This window comes from Centroberyx gerrardi, chromosome 13 (assembly GCF_048128805.1).
Source record: "Centroberyx gerrardi isolate f3 chromosome 13, fCenGer3.hap1.cur.20231027, whole genome shotgun sequence".
Lineage (NCBI taxonomy): Eukaryota > Metazoa > Chordata > Actinopteri > Beryciformes > Berycidae > Centroberyx > Centroberyx gerrardi.
This window is the reverse complement of record NC_136009.1, coordinates 9,042,178-9,061,480: the sequence shown is the minus strand read 5'-3', so window position 1 is coordinate 9,061,480 and position 19,303 is coordinate 9,042,178. Positions and strand designations below refer to the sequence as shown.

Genomic DNA, 19,303 nt, shown 5'->3' with positions numbered 1-19,303 from the left:
ATGAATGATAATGGGGGATTACGTAAGGGCGCACCGTGCGCATTTGGCAGGTAGACAAAAAACATTCTGCAGGAAAATTTGCTCACATGGACTTCATGTCCTTTGACAAAAAGCGGCTGTGTATTTGGAACTGTATACGTGCAGTTGCACATTTAGATGTGTTAAATGTATCGTTAGTCTCCGTCTTATGTGCTTTAAAGTTTTTTAGAAGAGACAAATAATCAAACAATCGTCCTACATTTTACGCATTTTAAGGTATATTCACCTTTACGCATAGTCGGGCGCATTACGCAATGGTCTTCTATGCATAGATGCAGCCTTAGCATAACTGTTGAGTTGTTTTTGTACACGAAGAAATCTTGAAGATTGATAATCAAACTCCAGCTGTCAAGTTCATTAAACACATTATAAGAGGAATGGGCTAAACATTGTTGGGTTTATTGTCCTGATTTTCTTGTTAATATTTGCAGAATATTTGCTACAAAAGCTTGGCATCTGCTTTGGCATCTACCCAACAAAATCCTATTCACAAAAGAGAAAAGTCCAAATTGACCTTCTTCTGTCGGCTGCAAGGACAGAGGCTCACTGCTGCAATAACAGCGACGCCTGTTGGCTTTTATAGTGACTGACCTGACTAAGCCTGTGCACACTCAGAAATATCCTGCTCACAATGTATCTGGATGTATCGCATTTTAGAACCAAGGTCACAAACGTTAGAGACAAAATCAGTTTCAGAACAATATTTAAAATTTTATTTTCTCTTAGAATATTGTGATAATAAAAAACCTATACAATTACATTATTGCATTCAAATAATTTCATACACTGTTATCAACTTGATACATTGTGGGTCACTGGCCTCAAACTGAACAGTTTCGGGGGCCATTTTAAATAGTAAGCATGCTTAAAGATCAATAATTACAATTCATATTTACATATCTTCACTTTTTAATTATTACTTTTATAAAAAATAAATTCTCTGTATGTACAAAACCTTGCATATGATACACTTCATGTCCAACAAATTCCTCAAAGTGACTGAATGGACTCCAAATGTAGCTTTTACACTGAAACATTTAAAAATGCAAAATACACAAATATTAGGATATAAACGTATATATACACTCTCCACAGCAACAGATAATCTCAAACATTGTTTTTCTTTACATGATTCTCATTGTCAATGATTCATAAATTAAAATGTTCAACACAGTGCACAGTTCTTTGAGAGTGAGTGTATGTGTGTGTTTAAGTGTGTGTCTTTAGACTTCATTGGTGGGACAGCGTGTTGGGGTGGGGGTGTAAACGGGGATGGTGATGTCGCTGATCTCCTGGACTCGTACGGGCCGGGGAGGGGTGACCAGGACGTAGTCGTACTCTCTGTGCAGCACCTTCTCATACACGCTCTGCAGCCCCACTGTCTTGGGGATGTGGGCCTGGTAGTAGTTGTCCCTGCGGTGGGGGTCCCGGGGCAGCGAGGCTGTCTTGGACAGGCTGCTGAAGGAGGAGAGGGTCGGAGCAGGGGAGACGCCCGGCGAGGGCCCGGCGTTGGCTCGGACGGCCGAGGGGCTCCAGCAGCGGTCCGAGTGTCCCAGGACCTTACACTCACTGGTGCACGCCCACAGACCTGAGAGAGAGGGGGAGAAATAGGGGGGCTGTTAGATCTCAGGTCCCTCAGCCTTGACATCCCATCCCATCCCCTAACAAGTTTTCCATAGTAATTTATCCCTTACCACTTTGGCCGCCCATGGGAGGAACCACGACCCCATCTTTCTTCAGGCCGGTGTCTCCACTGACATCGCTGTCACTGTCGTTGAAGTCACTGTCCCCCTTGCCACTGTCTTTGCCGCTGAAGGCCGGGTCCCTGGCAGAGATGGTGGTGTAAGAGTTCCCCTTCCAGATGGTGATGGGCCTCACAGCCTCCTTACCGTTCCCATAGCCAGGCAGAGTGGAGTAGCCCTGCAGGAGAGGAGAGAGAGGCAAAACTGAGGTTAGTATCTGTTGGATACTGGAAAGAAAACACTGGAGATTTGTCTTTGTTGTTTACTAACACCCCCACCCCTCCCCCCCACATCTCCATCCCTCATGCACACACAGTCCCATATGAGCATCTCACCTCATGTTTATTCCCTCGCAGCTTGCTCTCTGACTCATACACACATGGCACCTCGCTGCCGTCCTCCGAGGCCGAGCACATGTCGCTGCCCCCGGGGTGAGCCGAGGTGAATCCCCCGGGCTGGCTGCTGTAGGAGTGGCCGTCGAAGCCTCCCCCTCCCCCTCCCCCGGCCCCGTGGAGAGGCAGCAGCGGGTTGTCCGCGTGGTTTCTGCTGCGCTCCAGCGTGCCCTTCTCCCCGTACGAGTCGCTGTCCTCTCCGCTCTTGTCCCGCTTGCGCCGGTTGCAGGTGGTGGCGATGAGGATGATGGCGAGCAGCAGGAGCGTGCAGCTCCCCGCGAGGACAACGATAATCACCACCGACAGGTCCCACTGCGCGTGTACCTCGTCTCCACTGCCTGACTGGTACACGGTCCTGTCGCTCGGCGGGGAGCCCGCGATGATGAGGAAGTGGAGCGTGGCGGTGGAGGTGAGCGCGGGCCTCCCGTTGTCGCTCACCGTGACGGTCACGCTCAGGGTTTCGTCCACTTCGTGGCTGAGCACCTGGTTGAGGTAGATCTCCCCGGTGGCTTTGTTAACGGAGAACACGGACGGTTCCCCGGTGGCCAGCCCGTAGGACAGCTCCGAGTTCACGCCCTCATCCGCATCCCGTGCCTCCACTCGGGTGATGACGTAGCCCGTCGGTGCGTCCCGGGGCAGGAGCACCTCAGCGGAGCCGTTGTTGAGGGCCGGCTGCGTGATGACCGGTGCGTTGTCATTCTGGTCCACTATCCTCACATAGACATTAGCGCTACCGGACAGAGGCGGGGAGCCGCCGTCGCTGGCCGTGATGCGGAGCTCCAGCTGTTTCATCACCTCATAGTTGAAGCTCCGGAGCGCGTACAGCGAGCCGCTGGCGGGGTCCAGGGACACGAAGGTGGAGATGGGGGAGCCCATGAAGTACGTGTCAGCCAGTTTGTAGCTGACCTTCCCGTTTGACCCCATGTCCATGTCCCTCGCGACGACTGTGGTGATGTACGCGCCCGGTGCGTTGTTCTCCACCACGGCCACTTCATACACCGGCTTACTGAACACGGGAGCGTTATCGTTCTCGTCCGTCAGCCGGATGGTGTACTGAGTGATGGTCCTGAACGGAGGGGAGCCCAAATCCTCCGCCACCACTGTTAGGTTATACTCGGGGATCTTTTCCCGGTCTAACGGGTTGGTACTCACGATCATGAAGCTGTCCTCGTACGCTTGCTGCAGTCTGAAGTGGTCGTGTCCGTAGAGGGTGCAGTGCACCTGTCCGTTAGCACCGGAGTCTCTGTCCGAGGTGCTGACCAGAGCGACGAAACTCTCTCTGGCCGCCGCCTCGGTGATGTACGCTATCCCCGCCGTGATGGACGTCATGGGGGTGATGGAGATCTCCGGTGCATTGTCGTTAACGTCCTGCACCTGCACAACAATTTTACAGATGGCCGGGCTCGGGTTGGGACCCAGGTCGGTAGCCTGGACGTCGAACTCGTATGTGTTTTTGCTCTCGAAGTCGATGGGGCTCTCGAGGGTGAGCCGTCCGGTCTTCCGGTCCACTCTGAAGAGTTGCCGTATCTCGGGGGGCACCTGGTTACCGAACCCGTACACCACCTCACCGTTCAGCCCCTCGTCCGGGTCCTCCGCGTTCAGGTCCAGCAGGAGGAAGCCAACCGGCGCGTCCTCGGGCAGGTCCACGGAGAAACTGTTCCTGTCGAACACCGGGCTGTTGTCGTTGTAGTCTTTCACCTTGACGTTGATGCGCGTCGTCCCGGTGCGGGACGGGTTGCCACCGTCCATAGCAACCAGTTCCAGCGCGTAAGTAGCCTGCGTCTCCCGGTCCAGCTCCTTCATGAGCACCAGCTCCGCATATTTAACCCCGTCGGCCCTGCTGAGCACGTCGATGGAAAAGTGGCTGTTCACGGAGATCTGGTAGCTTTGGATGTAGTTCATCCCCACGTCCTCGTCCACGGCGAAGTCCAACGGGATCCTCGTGCCCACCGCCGTGTTCTCGGAGATCTCCAGACTCGACTCTTTCCGGGGGAACTCGGGGGAGTTGTCGTTGATGTCCTTGACCTCCACCTCGACGTGAATGAGTTTGAACTGCTCTTTGGAGAAGCTGACCACGTCGAAAGCGATGAGGCAGTGCAGGGTGTGTTTGCAGATCCTCTCCCTGTCTATCCTCTCTCCTATGGTCAGCTGCCCGTCGCTCTCCCTCAGACGGATAAAAGAGGAGTTGAACTGTTTCATCATCCTGAAATTGGTCCTGGAGCCCCCCGAGGAGGAGGAGGGAGTGGAGGAGATGTCCTTGGCCAAGTTTCCGATCACTGTCCCCGGTGCGTCTTCCTCAAATGTCTGATATTTCACCGTCTTTGCCTGTGTGAGAGCGGTCAGGCTTGCCAAGGAGATGCACAGTAGCACCAGCAGCCCGTTCCACCCTATTTCTCCCATCCTGACACCTTCACTCCAAAATAATCTGAAATTCAGCAAACTGTCCGCACTGAACCCAAGTTGCAGTTTGAACAAAACGCACCTGAAAAAACGAAATTCCTCCCCCTTTCTTTTCGACTCTCCACAGCTCTTTTTTATATTATAAAGCCTATAATAAATATTCCATAGGTCTTTCGATGCGCACTCTGGATGCGCTCCGCTCTCTCTCTATTGGAGGTGTGCTGCTCTCTCAGCGCAAGAGGGCTGCAGTGTCTGCAGGAGGGTTTATACGGCGAGGCATGCAAATGAGCCGCACTGTGACCAATCCGGGCTTTGAAAGGGGAAAAAAAGGGGGACTTCTGAAAGACCTCTAAACCCTGTTTAGAGATTCCTGGACTGTGCGGAGAAACTTGGCACCCAATATGTGGGCTAAACGCGGGGCTTGATTTAATACAGCTATAGTTTCCGTTGCTTGTTTATGTTCCTCGGGCTGTTAAATGAGTCTGCGCACCGACACATGGGGGGAGCACAGAGATGCGCAGTGTCCCTGAGCTAGAGGACAAAGCATTTGAATAGGAGTGTCTGTTCAGGATGCTATACCCATAGGTCTAGATTCAGTGTAAAGAGATTTATGCTTAAACACTGTTCACTAGGATCCCCGTGCACGTGTCATGTGTGTCATGTGTAGCCCACCGGAGTAAAGGCTGTCTCCGGCAGGCCGAGCTGTCCCAACGACCTGCCCCCTTTGACTGGGAAATAACTTCATGCATGCAAGAAGATGAGATGATTTGTCCTTTTCTCCAACCCCAGAATGCCCTGCTCCACTCACCCACACAGATGAGCTTTCATGATGCACTTTCCAAACAGCTGAAATAGTGTTCCAGTAGCTTCACATGCTGAGTGATGGTAGAACCACAGCCGCACAGAGATTCAAAAGAATGTGGTGTAACTGGTGGTAATAGCATCATTTGATTGTTCATTTTATTCCCATTCATAAATTCCATAAATCTGCTCTGCCTTTCTATTATTCATCCCCCTAGTGTGTTGTAATCCAGTAATTGTTTGCCTATCAGATCATATCTGATTCAAGAAAAATGGCTATATCCACTTAAACATTGATTTTATTCTAATTTGGACTCCGCTCAGATCGGCTCACGAGATGTCGTGTGAGCGGGAGAGGGGATTTTTTAATTAAAGCCGGTGTAACGGCCCGGTTTAACATGCGCCTCTCCTTGGCCTCGCCTGCCAGAACAGAGTGGCGCAGGTGAAGACGAGACACACACACACACACACAGGCTTCCACACACCCGTTACAAATGGGATTTGGCTGTAAACGCAGGGGGGATTTATCAGGATTTCAATAGTGAGATTATATCAAAGGCGTATGAAGCCCTCGTTAGTAGCGGCGGTATAATGGCGTGGCAGGGTCTCCCTTTGCAGCCGTCCACGGCTGTATTGTGGCCCCTGAGCCGGCCTGCGGGGACCCTAACCCCTGCTGCCTCCATGCAGCCCTCCGCCTAACTGCAGCATAATGAGGCACAGCCACATGCAGCCTTTGTAACAACCCCCCCCCCCCCCCTCCTCCCGCCCCCCGACCTGCCCCGATCCCGGCCACGGCTCCTTTCATTAGACGGGAGATGGGAGATGAATTGCCCCGGACATGAGGGTCCCTCTTATTAAAATACATTTAGAGAACGGCCGGGGCCCCGTCACGGCTCTTTAAGAGATTTTCTCATTCTTTCCATTGGACTCAGGCTCTCTCTCTCCCTCCCTCTCTCTCTCCTTTCCCTCTCCTCCTCTTTCACACACTCACACACACACACACACGCAGCTTTGAGCTTTTTCAGGGGCAACACTTGCCTTGCAGGAGAAGCTAATATCAGTTGGCATGTTCTATAAAGAACCCATCTGCCACAGAAAGTCAAATAGTAGACACCTGAATGGACAACATCCAGTCAAGCAGCATGCAGTTAAACACAGTCAGGCCTATCCCAAACGAAAAGGAACTATAGTAATCCTATGATCAATTTTAGAAGGATACTATAAAAAATATCACAACAAAACTATAAGCCCCTACAGGAATATAATAGGAATAACACAGTGGTACCATATAATAAGGTAGGATAAGGTCACTATCAACTCATTATGAATACCACTGTGTAAATCCCTATATTTTAGGAATATAGGCTATATGCAAAGTATCCGTGCAGCAAGCATTGAGATTGATCCAGTAGATGTTTTATTAACTTTAAAGCATTCTGAAGAGCCTATTCTGTGTACATTGAACGCAGAGAGGGTCCATTCAACCGCCGTAATAATGTGCTCACTGCGGGGCTGTTTTTTTTTTTTTTTTTTTGCTTTTTTTTTTACTCCGCCGTGTGAGAATCGTCGTGTTTATTCTCATTTCTTTATGTGTTTAGAATACACAGAAGTCTAATGGTATTCTAATACCGCTCAGCATTCTCACACACACAGAAAGACAGAGCAATCAAAAGCAAATTACACTATGTTGAGTCGCGCCTTGCGGATTAAGCTCTCTCTCTCTGTGTGTGTGTGTGTGTGTGTGTGTGTGTGTGTGTGTGTGTGTGTGTGTGTGTGTGTGTGTGTGTGTGTGGGAGAGAGAGAGAGACTTTTCACAATCTTGGACAGACTTTTGCAAACCCCCCTCCCTCCACCCCAAAAAAAGCTGTCTTTTGAAGGACACACAGTCACACACACTCACACTTCAAATCGCAATTCTCTCACGTGATCACCATGTCAATCTCGCCCGTCTGCACGCGAGTTCAACAATGGTAGAATTAGAGAGAGACTCCAAAATCCCCTCCATTCTTCACGGGACACATTAGCATTTTCTTTAAAAATATATATATATATATATCGCTGGAGGATCCCCCATCCTCCTCCCCTCTCCCTCCCTTTCTCCTCTTCTTTCTTTCATTCTTTCTTCTAACCCCTTTTGGCATTGTGGTCCCATTTGCTCTAGTGATCGCTGGGTATTTGGGGTCTGGAGCACGGTCGCCCGATCCCTGCCTCTTGTTGGAGCTTAACGCATTGAGATGGAAATAGGCGATTTGGTCTCTATTGTCCACCAGATAAGCGGTGGAAGGGGGGAAAGCGAGGGAGGGAGAGAGAGAGAGGGGGAGTTGAGGGTGAGGGGGTGAGAAAGAGATGGAGGGTGGGTGGGGGATCTAAGCTAATCGATCTGAGAGCTGCACCCCCCGCCTCCCCCTCCTCCACCCCTTCAGCCCCCCAGCTAACCTTTGCTTAACTCGCGTGCCATCACAAGCGCACCGTCCTAATTGGTTCCCAGCACTAATTATCCAATTATCGCCTCTCCACCGGAGAAGCGCACTCCAGGGCCCGTCTGGATAATGGCCCCGTCCTCGATCCTATTGATAGATATGATTAAGAGTGAATGCACCGTTCAGGCTCGACAGGAGAGAGTGCAACACTTGAGAAACTCGTGTCACGGCCCCCGGTGTAAAAGGTCTTCGAGAGAGGAGCGCACTCCACATAAGAAGGGAGGCGAGATGCACGAATTCAAGCCGATTCAACCTGTATTATTCCTAAACTGTTGGTGGAATTGAAGCCATGACAAAGTGCTGTGGAGGTTAATTAGGCCTTTGGGGGTGGTCAGAAAGAAATGAGAGGTTATAGTCTGTCTCCAGAGGTGGAAAGTAACTAAGTCCATTTACTCAAGTACTGTAGGCTACTTAAGTAAAATTTGGAGGTACTGCCACTTTGAGTATTTCCATTTTGTGAGACTTTATACTTTTACTCCACTACATTTCAGAGGGAAATATTGTACTTTTTACTTCACTACATTTATCTGATGGCTGTAGTTACTACTTACTTTGCAGAATAAGGTTTTACATGCAAAACATAATAAGCTCTTAAAATATGTTGCATTGTTAGAGTTTAAACTTCCCAACATTAGGCTATATGGAGCAGTTAGACCGACAACATTAAAATACTTCTTACAGGTTAATGCATCAATAATTTAACAATCTGAAAGGATCCATTCTACAGGATGAGATACTTTTACTTTTGATACTTATGTACCTACATTTTCTGCTAATACTTCTATACTTTTACTTAAGTAAACTTTTGAATGCAGAACTTTTACTTTTAATGAAGTATTTGTCCATTACGGTATTGCTACCTTTACTTATAAAGCAATAAACTATATAAAGTAAAGGATTTGAGTATTTCTTTCCACCACTGGCTGTCTCTAGCACCTATAGCCTGGCCTGGATTCTCTAGTAACAACACTATAAACTTATCTTCATTAACAAATCATTTACTGAGTCTTAAAATATAATCCCATAATAAGTGAAGCATCTGCTAATGGAGTGAAACTGGTTGGTGGTTTCCAACACAAATGGACTTATCCAAATAATTTCCTTGAATCCAGTGACATTGTTACTAGTGGAATGATCTGCTTTTTTCCCCCAAGATACTGACACTTGTTCATAACAGGTGAACCTGCATAGGAAAGTAGTGCAATTATGTCACACCATTGGCAAATTATTTCACTCAGGTTCAATACTCGATTAAATTAGGCTACTTGTTTGGAAGGACATTTGTGCAGTGTACGAGTATGGGCTATTAGACTATTTTGGCTACATGCTCAAATGTCGCAAATTGCAGCGACTGAATGAAGTGCGCCAAAAGCTGCGGCTGAATGCGACGGCACACAGCAGGCACGGACTGGCACCAGAATGCCACCAGATTGGTAACGTCCAGCCACATTAAACATGTATTCTCTTTCCTCTGTCTCCTTCTCTCTTAGTTAACTTCTGCTCCGATCCATCACCTTACAGCCCATCTGTCGCTGATAGCTGCAACACTTTGAATAAATTCCTCGCAACAAACAAAACGGTTAACATCTCATGAATACAGCTTTTTACACCCCGCACACAGATCGGGGGAAACTTTAGGGCCAGTGGAGTAACTAGTGCAAAGAAATCTGTCCTGGGACACTCCCTCTTCGCTTCCACTTCATTACCGGTATTGTGCTCGGGAGCGCGCAATCTGTGCGGCCGTCTCCGCCCGGCCCCGCCAGGTTTCTAATGACTTTCCAATGGTGATTTAAAGGGCCGCTCAGCCTTCCCTCCCCCTCTAAACTCCTCCCACCTCCCCGCTCCTTATTCCTTTCACTCCTTTTGAATCTCATCCGCTTTTGTCTGGAGCCGTTTCCATCACTGGCATTTCTGGAGCGGGATTCAGGGGAGGTCAGGAGGAGCGCACATAAAGATTCACACATCAGGCCTGAATAAAGGGAATGGCCCAAGTTACAGGGGAGTTAGCCTACATGGGACCAACTTTGGCCCCTACATTAGTCTAGTGGGAGAATCCGGGGGAAAGGATTAGACAGTTGGATTCGGGCCTGTGTCTGGTCTGAGGATGCGGCGTGAATGCAAAAGAAAAAAGTCTGCTCCAAGGCCATGCTGTTGTTTTTTTCTTAGTTTGGTCGGGCCAGAAAAGACAAAGAGGAAGTAAAAAGTTGGAGTTGGAGCCAATGAAAGGCTGTGGGGGCTGTGTGTGCACACACCTGATGGTCGGGGTGAGCCAGATTGTGCCGTGTCTTGGCTGAACAGATGGGGGTGGATGAGTTAAGAGAAGCATGGGGGGGGGTTGGGGGGGAGCGGCAGACGTCTGGATATCACTCATGTGAAGTTATGTCTCCCCTTCTTCCTCCTGCACGGTCCACATACATTCAGAACACACTGACCAGCATGCAGATGAGCGCCTCCCTTCTAGCTCACTTGATGTGTAAGGTTGCTGTGTAGGCAGTAATCGGTGGGACACTGTCTCTGCTTATAGTGACCTAGATATTAAACTTAGAGAGGACCGAATACAGCTTTGTGATGATATTCTGTTTTAAATATATACGCAGCAGTGTCACATCACACACACAATCCCTACATGAAAGATGCCCACACAGCAAAATGTATCAGGGGGGGGGATTTAAACCAGGGTTTAAATCAGTCCATAGCCATCAAAGTTAATTGAACACTTTTTGATAGTTTTGAACAGCCGCCCCAGTGACATTTCGGCTCTGCGAGTGGGAAAACACTCCAATCAACACTTGTCGACACCAAATAATTGTCACCGAAAAGCAACACTTACTAGCAGTGGAAAAATTGCTGTGCACACAACTTTTAGGCTGATTACAGCAACGATTTGGCATCATGGCTGATTTTCAAGATCAGACCGAATCCACCCTACAGAGCTAATTTTCCAGTATGTGTATCTTTCATTTTCCTCACCATATGTATATTCGGCATTATCCATATAGGTCATTTCTCACTGAATGGCTTTATTGTTATTGTTTGGGGCAAGATCTCCACATCGTCAAATGTCATGTGCTGCTTACATCAGTGTGTCAAACCAGAGAGTGTTCTGCTGCAGTGTCTTCCTGATACACCTTGAGACAAAATGTTCCAGTCATCAATTTCCCCTGCTGAGATCAAAGAATCTGGTCCCCAGTCTAACAAAAAACAATCCAAATTTGCCATTTAGTCTGCCTCACCTATAGCATTTCATTTTCAATGATGCATTACCTTATCATAGCCAAACTTTTGGGCAGACTTCTCTGTTGCTGAGTGATTACTGTCGTGAATAAAAACATTTGGAGGCTTATTAGCTGTTTAACTTTGGGCAATAACCCACTAACCTACTTTATAGAGTCTATGAGTCACGCACCACAATCACCGGGTGCATTAGCAGCCGAGGTGGAAACGGCTCTTAAACTTGCCTACCTATTTGATAGGCAACAGAACTCCTACTCTCACTTACTTTGTAATTCCTCTCTCTTATCTTTTCTCCCACTCCTCCTCTCTCTTGCCTTTTCCCCTCTCTCTCGCTCGCTCTCTACTATTTCTTTCCGTTTCAAGTCTCTGCAGCACTATTTTGAGCTGAGCATTGAACTATATTAATTCGACTAAAGAGAGGACTGTACAGGTAGTACAAGTCCAGCTGGCTGTAACCCGTCGGTGCGGTCCGACCCCCCTCACCCCTCACCCCCCCCCCCTCCTCCCTCACAGAACATTGTTAAAGCTCCCCTGTTTATGGAGTCATCCTCCATAAACAATACTATATAATTCTCTTTGAACGTTCGAGCACATGCCTCATAAAAAACAATGCATAATATGAGGGGACACGACACACACACACGCCCACACATACACACACTCACCTACACACACACACACTGAAAGGCAGGCTGGAGGTGCACGTGCACACAACCGAGGCATTATGCGATCAGTGTGTCCCCTCTGCATGTGCCAGAGAGACTTTGAAGGGAAGGCACTGTTTTCCCGCGGGAGTAAACAACCGCTGAAGACAAATAACTATATGCAACACATAGTCTATATGCGACAAAACGCCCTGCACGAAAAAAACGCTGAAATATCTCTCCGCACACTATAAGGCCTAATCAATATTTCAACAGCCCAGCCTTGATTGTTCATGCAGGCCATGAGAGGCCTAATGAGGCGAAGCTGCAAAGACAATGTGCTCACCAAAGTAGGCTATCTTACTAAAGGACAAAATGATCCTTCAGATCTCCCGGATCAGTCGCACTCTGCCCAGGATGAGATGTTATTGAAGTGAGCCACTTGAGACCTTCCGCCACATGACATCTTATGAGTAGGCATATCTGCCTGAGAGAGCTCAGATGTGCCTCTCTCTGTTCTAGCATGACAAAGTACTCACACATCATGTGCTGTTTGTTGTCAAAGCAATTTGAATTGCATTTCATGTGTGTAACGTGTTATGCAAATAAATACTGCTTGATGTGTTGACCATGAGCTTGGAATTCTGAATTGAATGTTACTTCATGCTTGTAGGGTGTTATTTCTGTTTAAAAGGAAGCTTTTGGGGTTAAATATCTTAAAGGATAGAGCTGGTATGTCAAATCTTTGATGCTCAATATCTCATTCTTGGTTAGAACCTTCTAATTCCAAGCTCACAAAATGCTAAAAACGTTGAAATAAAGGGTGTTAAGGTCATATAGGGAAATGAATTCAAGAGATAACATATGGAGCACAGTCAGCCTGCTGCATTTAGAGGTTGGGTCTCTGCTGCCATCAAAGAGAAAAACAAGCTATGTAAACACAGAGATCGTTACACATACGCACACACACAGCAGGCAACACCCAATTATCTTTGCTCACAATAAATGAGAAATAGTCAAATTAGTATTGGGTCTGGGAAGAAGCTTCATAGATTAGAATATAAAAAGAGGAAGAAAACATCCTCACTCGCAATTCCTCACAGACCCTCGACACAAAGCCAAATGTAGGCTATTTCATAAAACTACAACCCCGTGCCATCAAAGCTCTCCCTGCGGAGGCGTTGTTCTTGATCGCTCCTCCCGCCTAAGCGCCCTATTTCTCCACATAAGCATCTTTGTTTGCAACACTTGTCTCGCGTCACCGAGAGGAAAAAGCCCGCGTTCGATTCATCTTAACAGTTTGTGTGTCACTGGGAAAGAAAAAAAAAAAAATGGGTGAAACTTTAAAATTCAGGCTTTGTTGCCAGAGAACAGAAGGCTGACAAAGTTTTATAGAGGCAGCCATGAAGTTCTGCCTCATTAGATAGAATAGCTGTTCTATATTCAGGGTCTCTGCGGGGCTAACAAACGCAATGAGTGGGCTAAACTTGGTTCGTTCCGCCGGAGCGAGGGCCTTTTTGTCTGCGTTGGGTGGGCGGGGTTGGCTGGGGTAGAGGGGCCAGGCGGACCCTTCACAACCTGGATTTGACCACGACAGAGGAGCCTATAGCAGGGAGGGAGCGTATGCGATGGGCCGAATGAGACACCCTATAGGATCTGAAGTTCCACAGTGTGTCCTGAATGAGCTAATCCAGTCGGTTACATCACTGCTGAGACCCAGATTGATATCTGCCATATAAGGTCAAATCTATTAAAGAGGGAATAAATAAGATTTTTACTGCCCTACAGCACAAAATGACCGTAATATATCTGCATTGGGTTGGATGGAGCTGTTGATCAATACCGATGACTCAGCAATTACTTCACCAGATGCTGAGATTTCCAGCTTTCCAAACTCACTTTCAGTTTTTTCCTGGTTTGGAACAAAAACTCCCTATTGTGAAAATGTGACTTTAGTATTTGTGTCCATTACAGGCCACCGCAAGCCTGTGATGAAGCCAGAGGCATGTGATGTTTTGCAAATCATTGGTTACCAATAAAGGTTGATCAAACTCATAGATCACTTAATGCCCCTTTATACTTAAAAAGCTCCATGATGCAGCTGGGGAAAGCACATGCATGTGTGATGCTGCAAGTCTGAGACCAACCTGACATGCCAGCCTCACTCAGTCACATTGTTTCCTATCACTCTCTAGTGTATTATCCAATGAAGCAGAAATAGCATATTTTTTTAATTGAACACATAGAAGCCATGTATGGTGAGAGGCTCTATTTGAGGAGAGCGCAGCTGCCTAACATTTGCATGCCCCGCCACTTCACATTGGGAATAAAACTAAGACTGAGGTACCAGCTGCCATTGTATAGGAGAGCTGATTACTTGAATTCTAATTACCTTCATCAGTTTAAAATCGCACCTTCAACCAGGCCACTTGTAGAGCTATGGGGATATATCATTTGCTGATTTTAGATAGAGTGCAGTAGTATAGAGTGCAGCTATAATTACTTGTGGTGTTTATTTTTTCCACAGCATTTACATTTCTACCAAGAGTGCCACTAATTCCAGCAGGCACTGGCACTGAATATTTTAAAAAAAATCCACTGAATTTAAGAACACATCTCAGAGTTGTCCTCCCAAAAAAGATTAGAGGATTAGGAAACCATCTAGAAGTTGCTGTTTCAAGTCGGTGTCCTAGATTCAGCTTGATATTCTTTTTGATTGCACATTGAAAGCAGCTCTAAGGCTATGGCGCTTTGGGCCAGCATAATGGGGAGAAATTGCATTGTGAGTCATTATTTTCGTCAGTGCATGGTCTTATTCTGTAGCAATCATTTACTATTGGTGGTATTTCATTGATAACTTAATAGGTTTATTCTCTGTTCAAGTTGCCTTGCTCATTAGGCCTAATAATGCAAATGGTATACAGGCTATTAGAGGTGTTTAGCAGCCTTGTGTCTGAAGACGTGGGTATTTGTTGGGCAGATGGACGCAGCTCCGGGGTTGCCCTCACCCCTGACCCCCCACAGATGTCCCAACCCGACCGCAACTCCGTCACGAAGGAGTGGAAAATCAGTAATACACCGGAACCGGAGTTGTCAATAAGCGGGACAATTAGACGCGTTTGAGCGCCACTTCTGGCTGCGCAGCGGCGCTCGTTGCTGCGTGAAACACGCAGTGATTACTGCCGGGATGAAAGAGGGAAAGAGGCCATGCGGTGCCTTTCTGTGAAGGCCTGTTTGAACGATGGGCCTCGCCTGAATGGGGCTCTGGTGGTCATACATAAATTAAGAGGTTAAGTGAGCCATCAGCGGAGCCATCAGGCATAAATGTTTGCATTTATTAACTAAGGAAAATAGCTCCCAGCAGTGCGTCCACTGCCCTGCTTTCGCTTTAAATTGAATTTCTAAGCTCACGAAATTATTACAACTTATAAGATATTCAGTTTTGTATCATATGGACTCAGGCCTAACTATAGGCTATATGTCGATCAAATATAATTAGCCTCGACATAGGCTCTCTCTAACGAAAAAGAACGATAATAGATGCTGTACAAATATTACATCAAAACTTCCAGTTCCCATAGGAATATTATAGGAATATCATAGAAGATAAAACATGCACTGAAGTATAATAAGGCCACTCACTGTCGAGTGCCATTGTCACAAGTCCCTATAGGAAAATATACTATGTAGTGATTTTTCTAGCCTATTAGAGACATTAGGCTACAGACAGCTATGTTTCAGATGAGTAACTAGCCCGTTATGTGCACCAGGGATCGCGCCGTCTTTAACAATGTTCAAAACCAATAAGCGGCGACTTCATTAAGACATCGGAGACTAAATGTTCACGAGGCTTGTTACACAGAACAAACATTCCCACTCACATACGAGGAGGGATCCCGCAGGAATGCATGAGGCAGGTGTAAATTTAAACTGTTAATGAGGCGCATCAAAAGCATCAAAGACGCGCCGTGCTGAGCCATTCTACTGTTAGTCCATACTAGACAAAAGCCATCAGAGAGTTTTCCTCGCTAAACGGTGCTGAATGAGTCCGAGCAGCGGGAGTTATATTGTAGCCCCGAACCCCCGCGGACTGAACCAGGCTAACCAGCCAAGTCTTATGGGTTAGACTCTAACTAGACAGATGAACCGTCTACTATTGGCCGGAGCGCAGTGCATGACCTGCATCTGGACACGTATATCAGAGAGAGTTCAGCAGTATTCACGAGAAGAGCTTAAAGCCAATGTATATATTATCAAAGGAGGCATGGAGTGAAAGGTTGGCCTGTCCTCTCAATGACAGAATTTATGTTGTGATGTTACACTCTTCATGAAAATGGTTCTTTATGCTTGAAACAAACCATTTTGGTGTTATAAAGGACCCAGATGGGTTTTTTTTTTGTACCAGTGTGATCTAATGGGTCTATAGAGCCTTCATGGTGCTATGAGGAACCCTTTAAAGATGCATGAAATGTCCAATATCAGCAGCATTAAAAGACCTTTTAAAGAAACACACTGGGGTCTTTTTTCTCTTTTTGTCATGTTTTTTATTTCAACAAATCAGAGGGTTCTTTGAGTCATTACATTTCTATATAGAAGCAAAAGCCTAACCAAACAACTGTTCTTTTTCTGTGCATGTAGGCTGAAATGAAAGAGCCCTTCTCGCAGCCAATCTCTGTTGTGCTGTAACACGCATTTCAAATGGGAACATTTCACCACTCAGTCTTCAAATTCACATATGATATTTGCATGGCCTTCAGGTCCAATCAGCATTGTGTGAATATGAACAGCTCCCTGCCAAAGCCAGAAACTAGAGAGCCATGCCTCTGTGTTACGTGATGTCATATCAATCCCGCTCCAGTGATAATGAATGGGAGATCCTGACTTTGGAATCGTGGAATATCTTTGCATCCAAATGGAATTTTACATCGTCTACGCGCTCTGAACCAGAAAATGCACTCTTATCCCCAGAAAATCCTCTTTGATATTGCCAAGAGTGACCTTTTCCACTTCATTTTCCTTGTACATCAGTGTGAATTCACAGATGCAGGGGCGGGACAAACCCTCTCTATCCTCTTTCTGGCAATGGGAGCCCAGCAGTGAATGTTCACTAATACATAGGAAACTGTCCTAGGGCATCGGAATAACATATTGGAATGATGAAATCCGGTACTATTCCCCTTTAGCAGGCTGCTTCCTTTAAAACCTATATGCTTGCATCTCAGTAGGCACAAAGGGAAAAAATGGAGAGGTTTGAGGAAATTAGGTGTGTGTGTGTCTGTGTGTGTGTGTGTGTGTGTGTGTGTGCGTGTGTGTGTGTGTGTGTGTGTGTACCTCCCCAAGGGCTGGTGGGGGTTTTTGCATGTGCGTTATGCGCATTTGTTGTAGGTGGTTACATGCGTGCGTGTCGTCTGAATAAAAGGCAGCTTATGCAAATGAGCTCGTGCGACCAACTCGGGGGGACGATGATACCTCACGCAGAGTTTTACTGTGTGCCGCACCGCTTCACCCCGCTGTCTGCAGACTGACGCAGCGATCACAGCCATTACAGCCAAGTCACTGGACCGCATGTGCGAGGACACAGAGGAGGAGGCGAGAAACAGTGTGCAGCGGAAAGAATTAGGAAGAGTCGACTCTGTGGCCTAGTTCTTGGCCTTTGGAGAGTGACTTGATAGGTGACATCCACTGTGTGTGACACGTTGGCATGGCAGCCTGTGTGCCAGTGTTTGTGTGGATTGTCAAGGGGATAACAAACAAGGGGGATCGCCTCCTCTCCTCTCCTCTCCTCCTCTCTCCTCCTCTCCTCTCTCCTCCTCTCTCCTCCTCTCCTCTCCTCTCCTCCTCTCCCCTCCTGTTTCCTTCTCTCCTCCTCTCCTCTCCTCTCCTTTCCTCTCCTCTCCTCTCCTCCTCTCCCCTCCTGTTTCCTTCTCTCCTCTCTCCTCTCCTCTCCTTTCCTCTTCTCCTCCTCTCCTCTCCCAGCTGTCACTCATCCCTCATCCGTAGGACGGAGAAGGTGGCGACGACTCCAAAGCATGGCCTACTTTCCCCTTCCTCTTGCGGAGAATGGAAATGAGCTCAAGTTATTTCTTGCGAACGTCTGTCTGATTTTAATTAACATCACAGTCGTCGTGATAAAACAGCGCTCTGTCTATATCTTACAGCAATGAGATCCCACATCCGCCTTCTGAGAGAGAGAGAGAGAGAGAGAGAGAGAGAGAGCGACAGAGAGAGAGAGGGAGAGAGCTGAAATCCATAATTTAACCGAATGCCCACGAGCTGCACAGAGCAACAGTGATTTCAACACGCCTTTCTCAGGTCTCATATGAACAAGTGTGGCTGTGGGTGTTTTCTAACACATTCTTACACACACACACACACACACACACTCAGATGCACACATGCACGCACGCCCTGTTATTCCAATCTACTGTATATTTAATTGTTGTTCATGTTCTCCTCCCCAAACATATAGCATTATGGAGTGCAGTGTTTCTCCCTTTCTTTCACTCTGTATGTTTGTCATACAGCACACGGAGCACATTTATACCATATTCTGTCAGACAATGTAGTGCATTTGTGTGTATTCATTTGGAAATAATAACATTGACAACTGCTTGAGAGATGGAGGGGGTGAGAGAGGGAGAGGGACTCATTTTGAGCATGTACCCACTAACGAGCTGTATTGTGCTCCAGGCGATGTGTATGATGGCTTGAAGCCGCTGTGCGTGTGTGTGTGTGTCTGTGTGTGTGTGTGTGTGTGTGTGTGTGTGTGTGTGTGTGTGTGTGTGCATACTTATTGGCAGCTGAGGGATCTTAGCCGTCTCTCATTTTTTCTAATTTCTATGTGCTTCTCCTCTCCTCTCCTCTCCTCTTCCTCTCCTCTCCTCTCCTTTCCTCTCCTCTCCTCCTCTTCCTCTCCTCTCCTCTCCTCTCCTCTTCCTCTCCTCTCCTCCTCCTCTTCCTCTCCTCCTCCTCTCCTCTCCACCATTTTTCACACTGAGAAGCATAGGGTTAGTTTCTATTACGGCCCAAACTCTCTCTTCCGTGCCATTGTTTAGAGTGTAATGCATTATCCATCTCCATTCCACTTTGCTCACTCCACTTCACTTCAAGCAGCTGCAACTTATGAGCAACACACACGCACACACACACACACACGCGCACACACACGCACACACATGCAGGCACGCACCGCTACGATCCCATTAGCTTTAATATTTCAGCAGCGTCATAGCATTCGCCGGCGGCCTTGTCACCGCCTCTCCCCCGGGGGGGGAGACGCAGATCCTAGATCAGCCCGGCTCGTCCTCACCCTCCGACGTCACCGCCCAGGACTAGGAGGAGAGAGAGGCACTCGGCTGACCTCGGATCAGCGCTCCCAGGAGTCCGCCTGTCAACCCCCCCCCCCCCCCCCCCCCCCGCCCCATCATCCCCCACCTCGAGGGAGGAGCAGAAGGAGGGGAAGGGTAGTAGGGAGAGTGTGGGGGACTGAGAGCGGAAGAATGCAAAGGCAAGCCTGTGTGGGAGGGAGAGAAGGAATGAAAATAAGATGAGGAGAAGAAGAAGAGAGAGGG

The 19,303-nt window shown here is 47.5% G+C and overlaps 1 protein-coding gene across 1 annotated transcript; it reads right to left on the bottom strand.

Moving 5' to 3' along the window:
- Positions 1-1,262: 1,262 nt before the first annotated feature.
- Positions 1,263-7,308, bottom strand: LOC139918190 (protocadherin-8-like). The gene is made up of 5 exons (XM_071907490.2): positions 7,298-7,308; positions 5,815-5,848; positions 2,117-4,498; positions 1,734-1,959; positions 1,263-1,627 (listed from the first exon to the last, which is right to left on the bottom strand). Exons 1-5 carry the CDS (start codon positions 7,306-7,308, stop codon positions 1,263-1,265), a joined length of 3,018 nt encoding a protein of 1,005 aa, XP_071763591.2.
- Between the last annotated feature and the right edge of the window lie 11,995 nt (positions 7,309-19,303).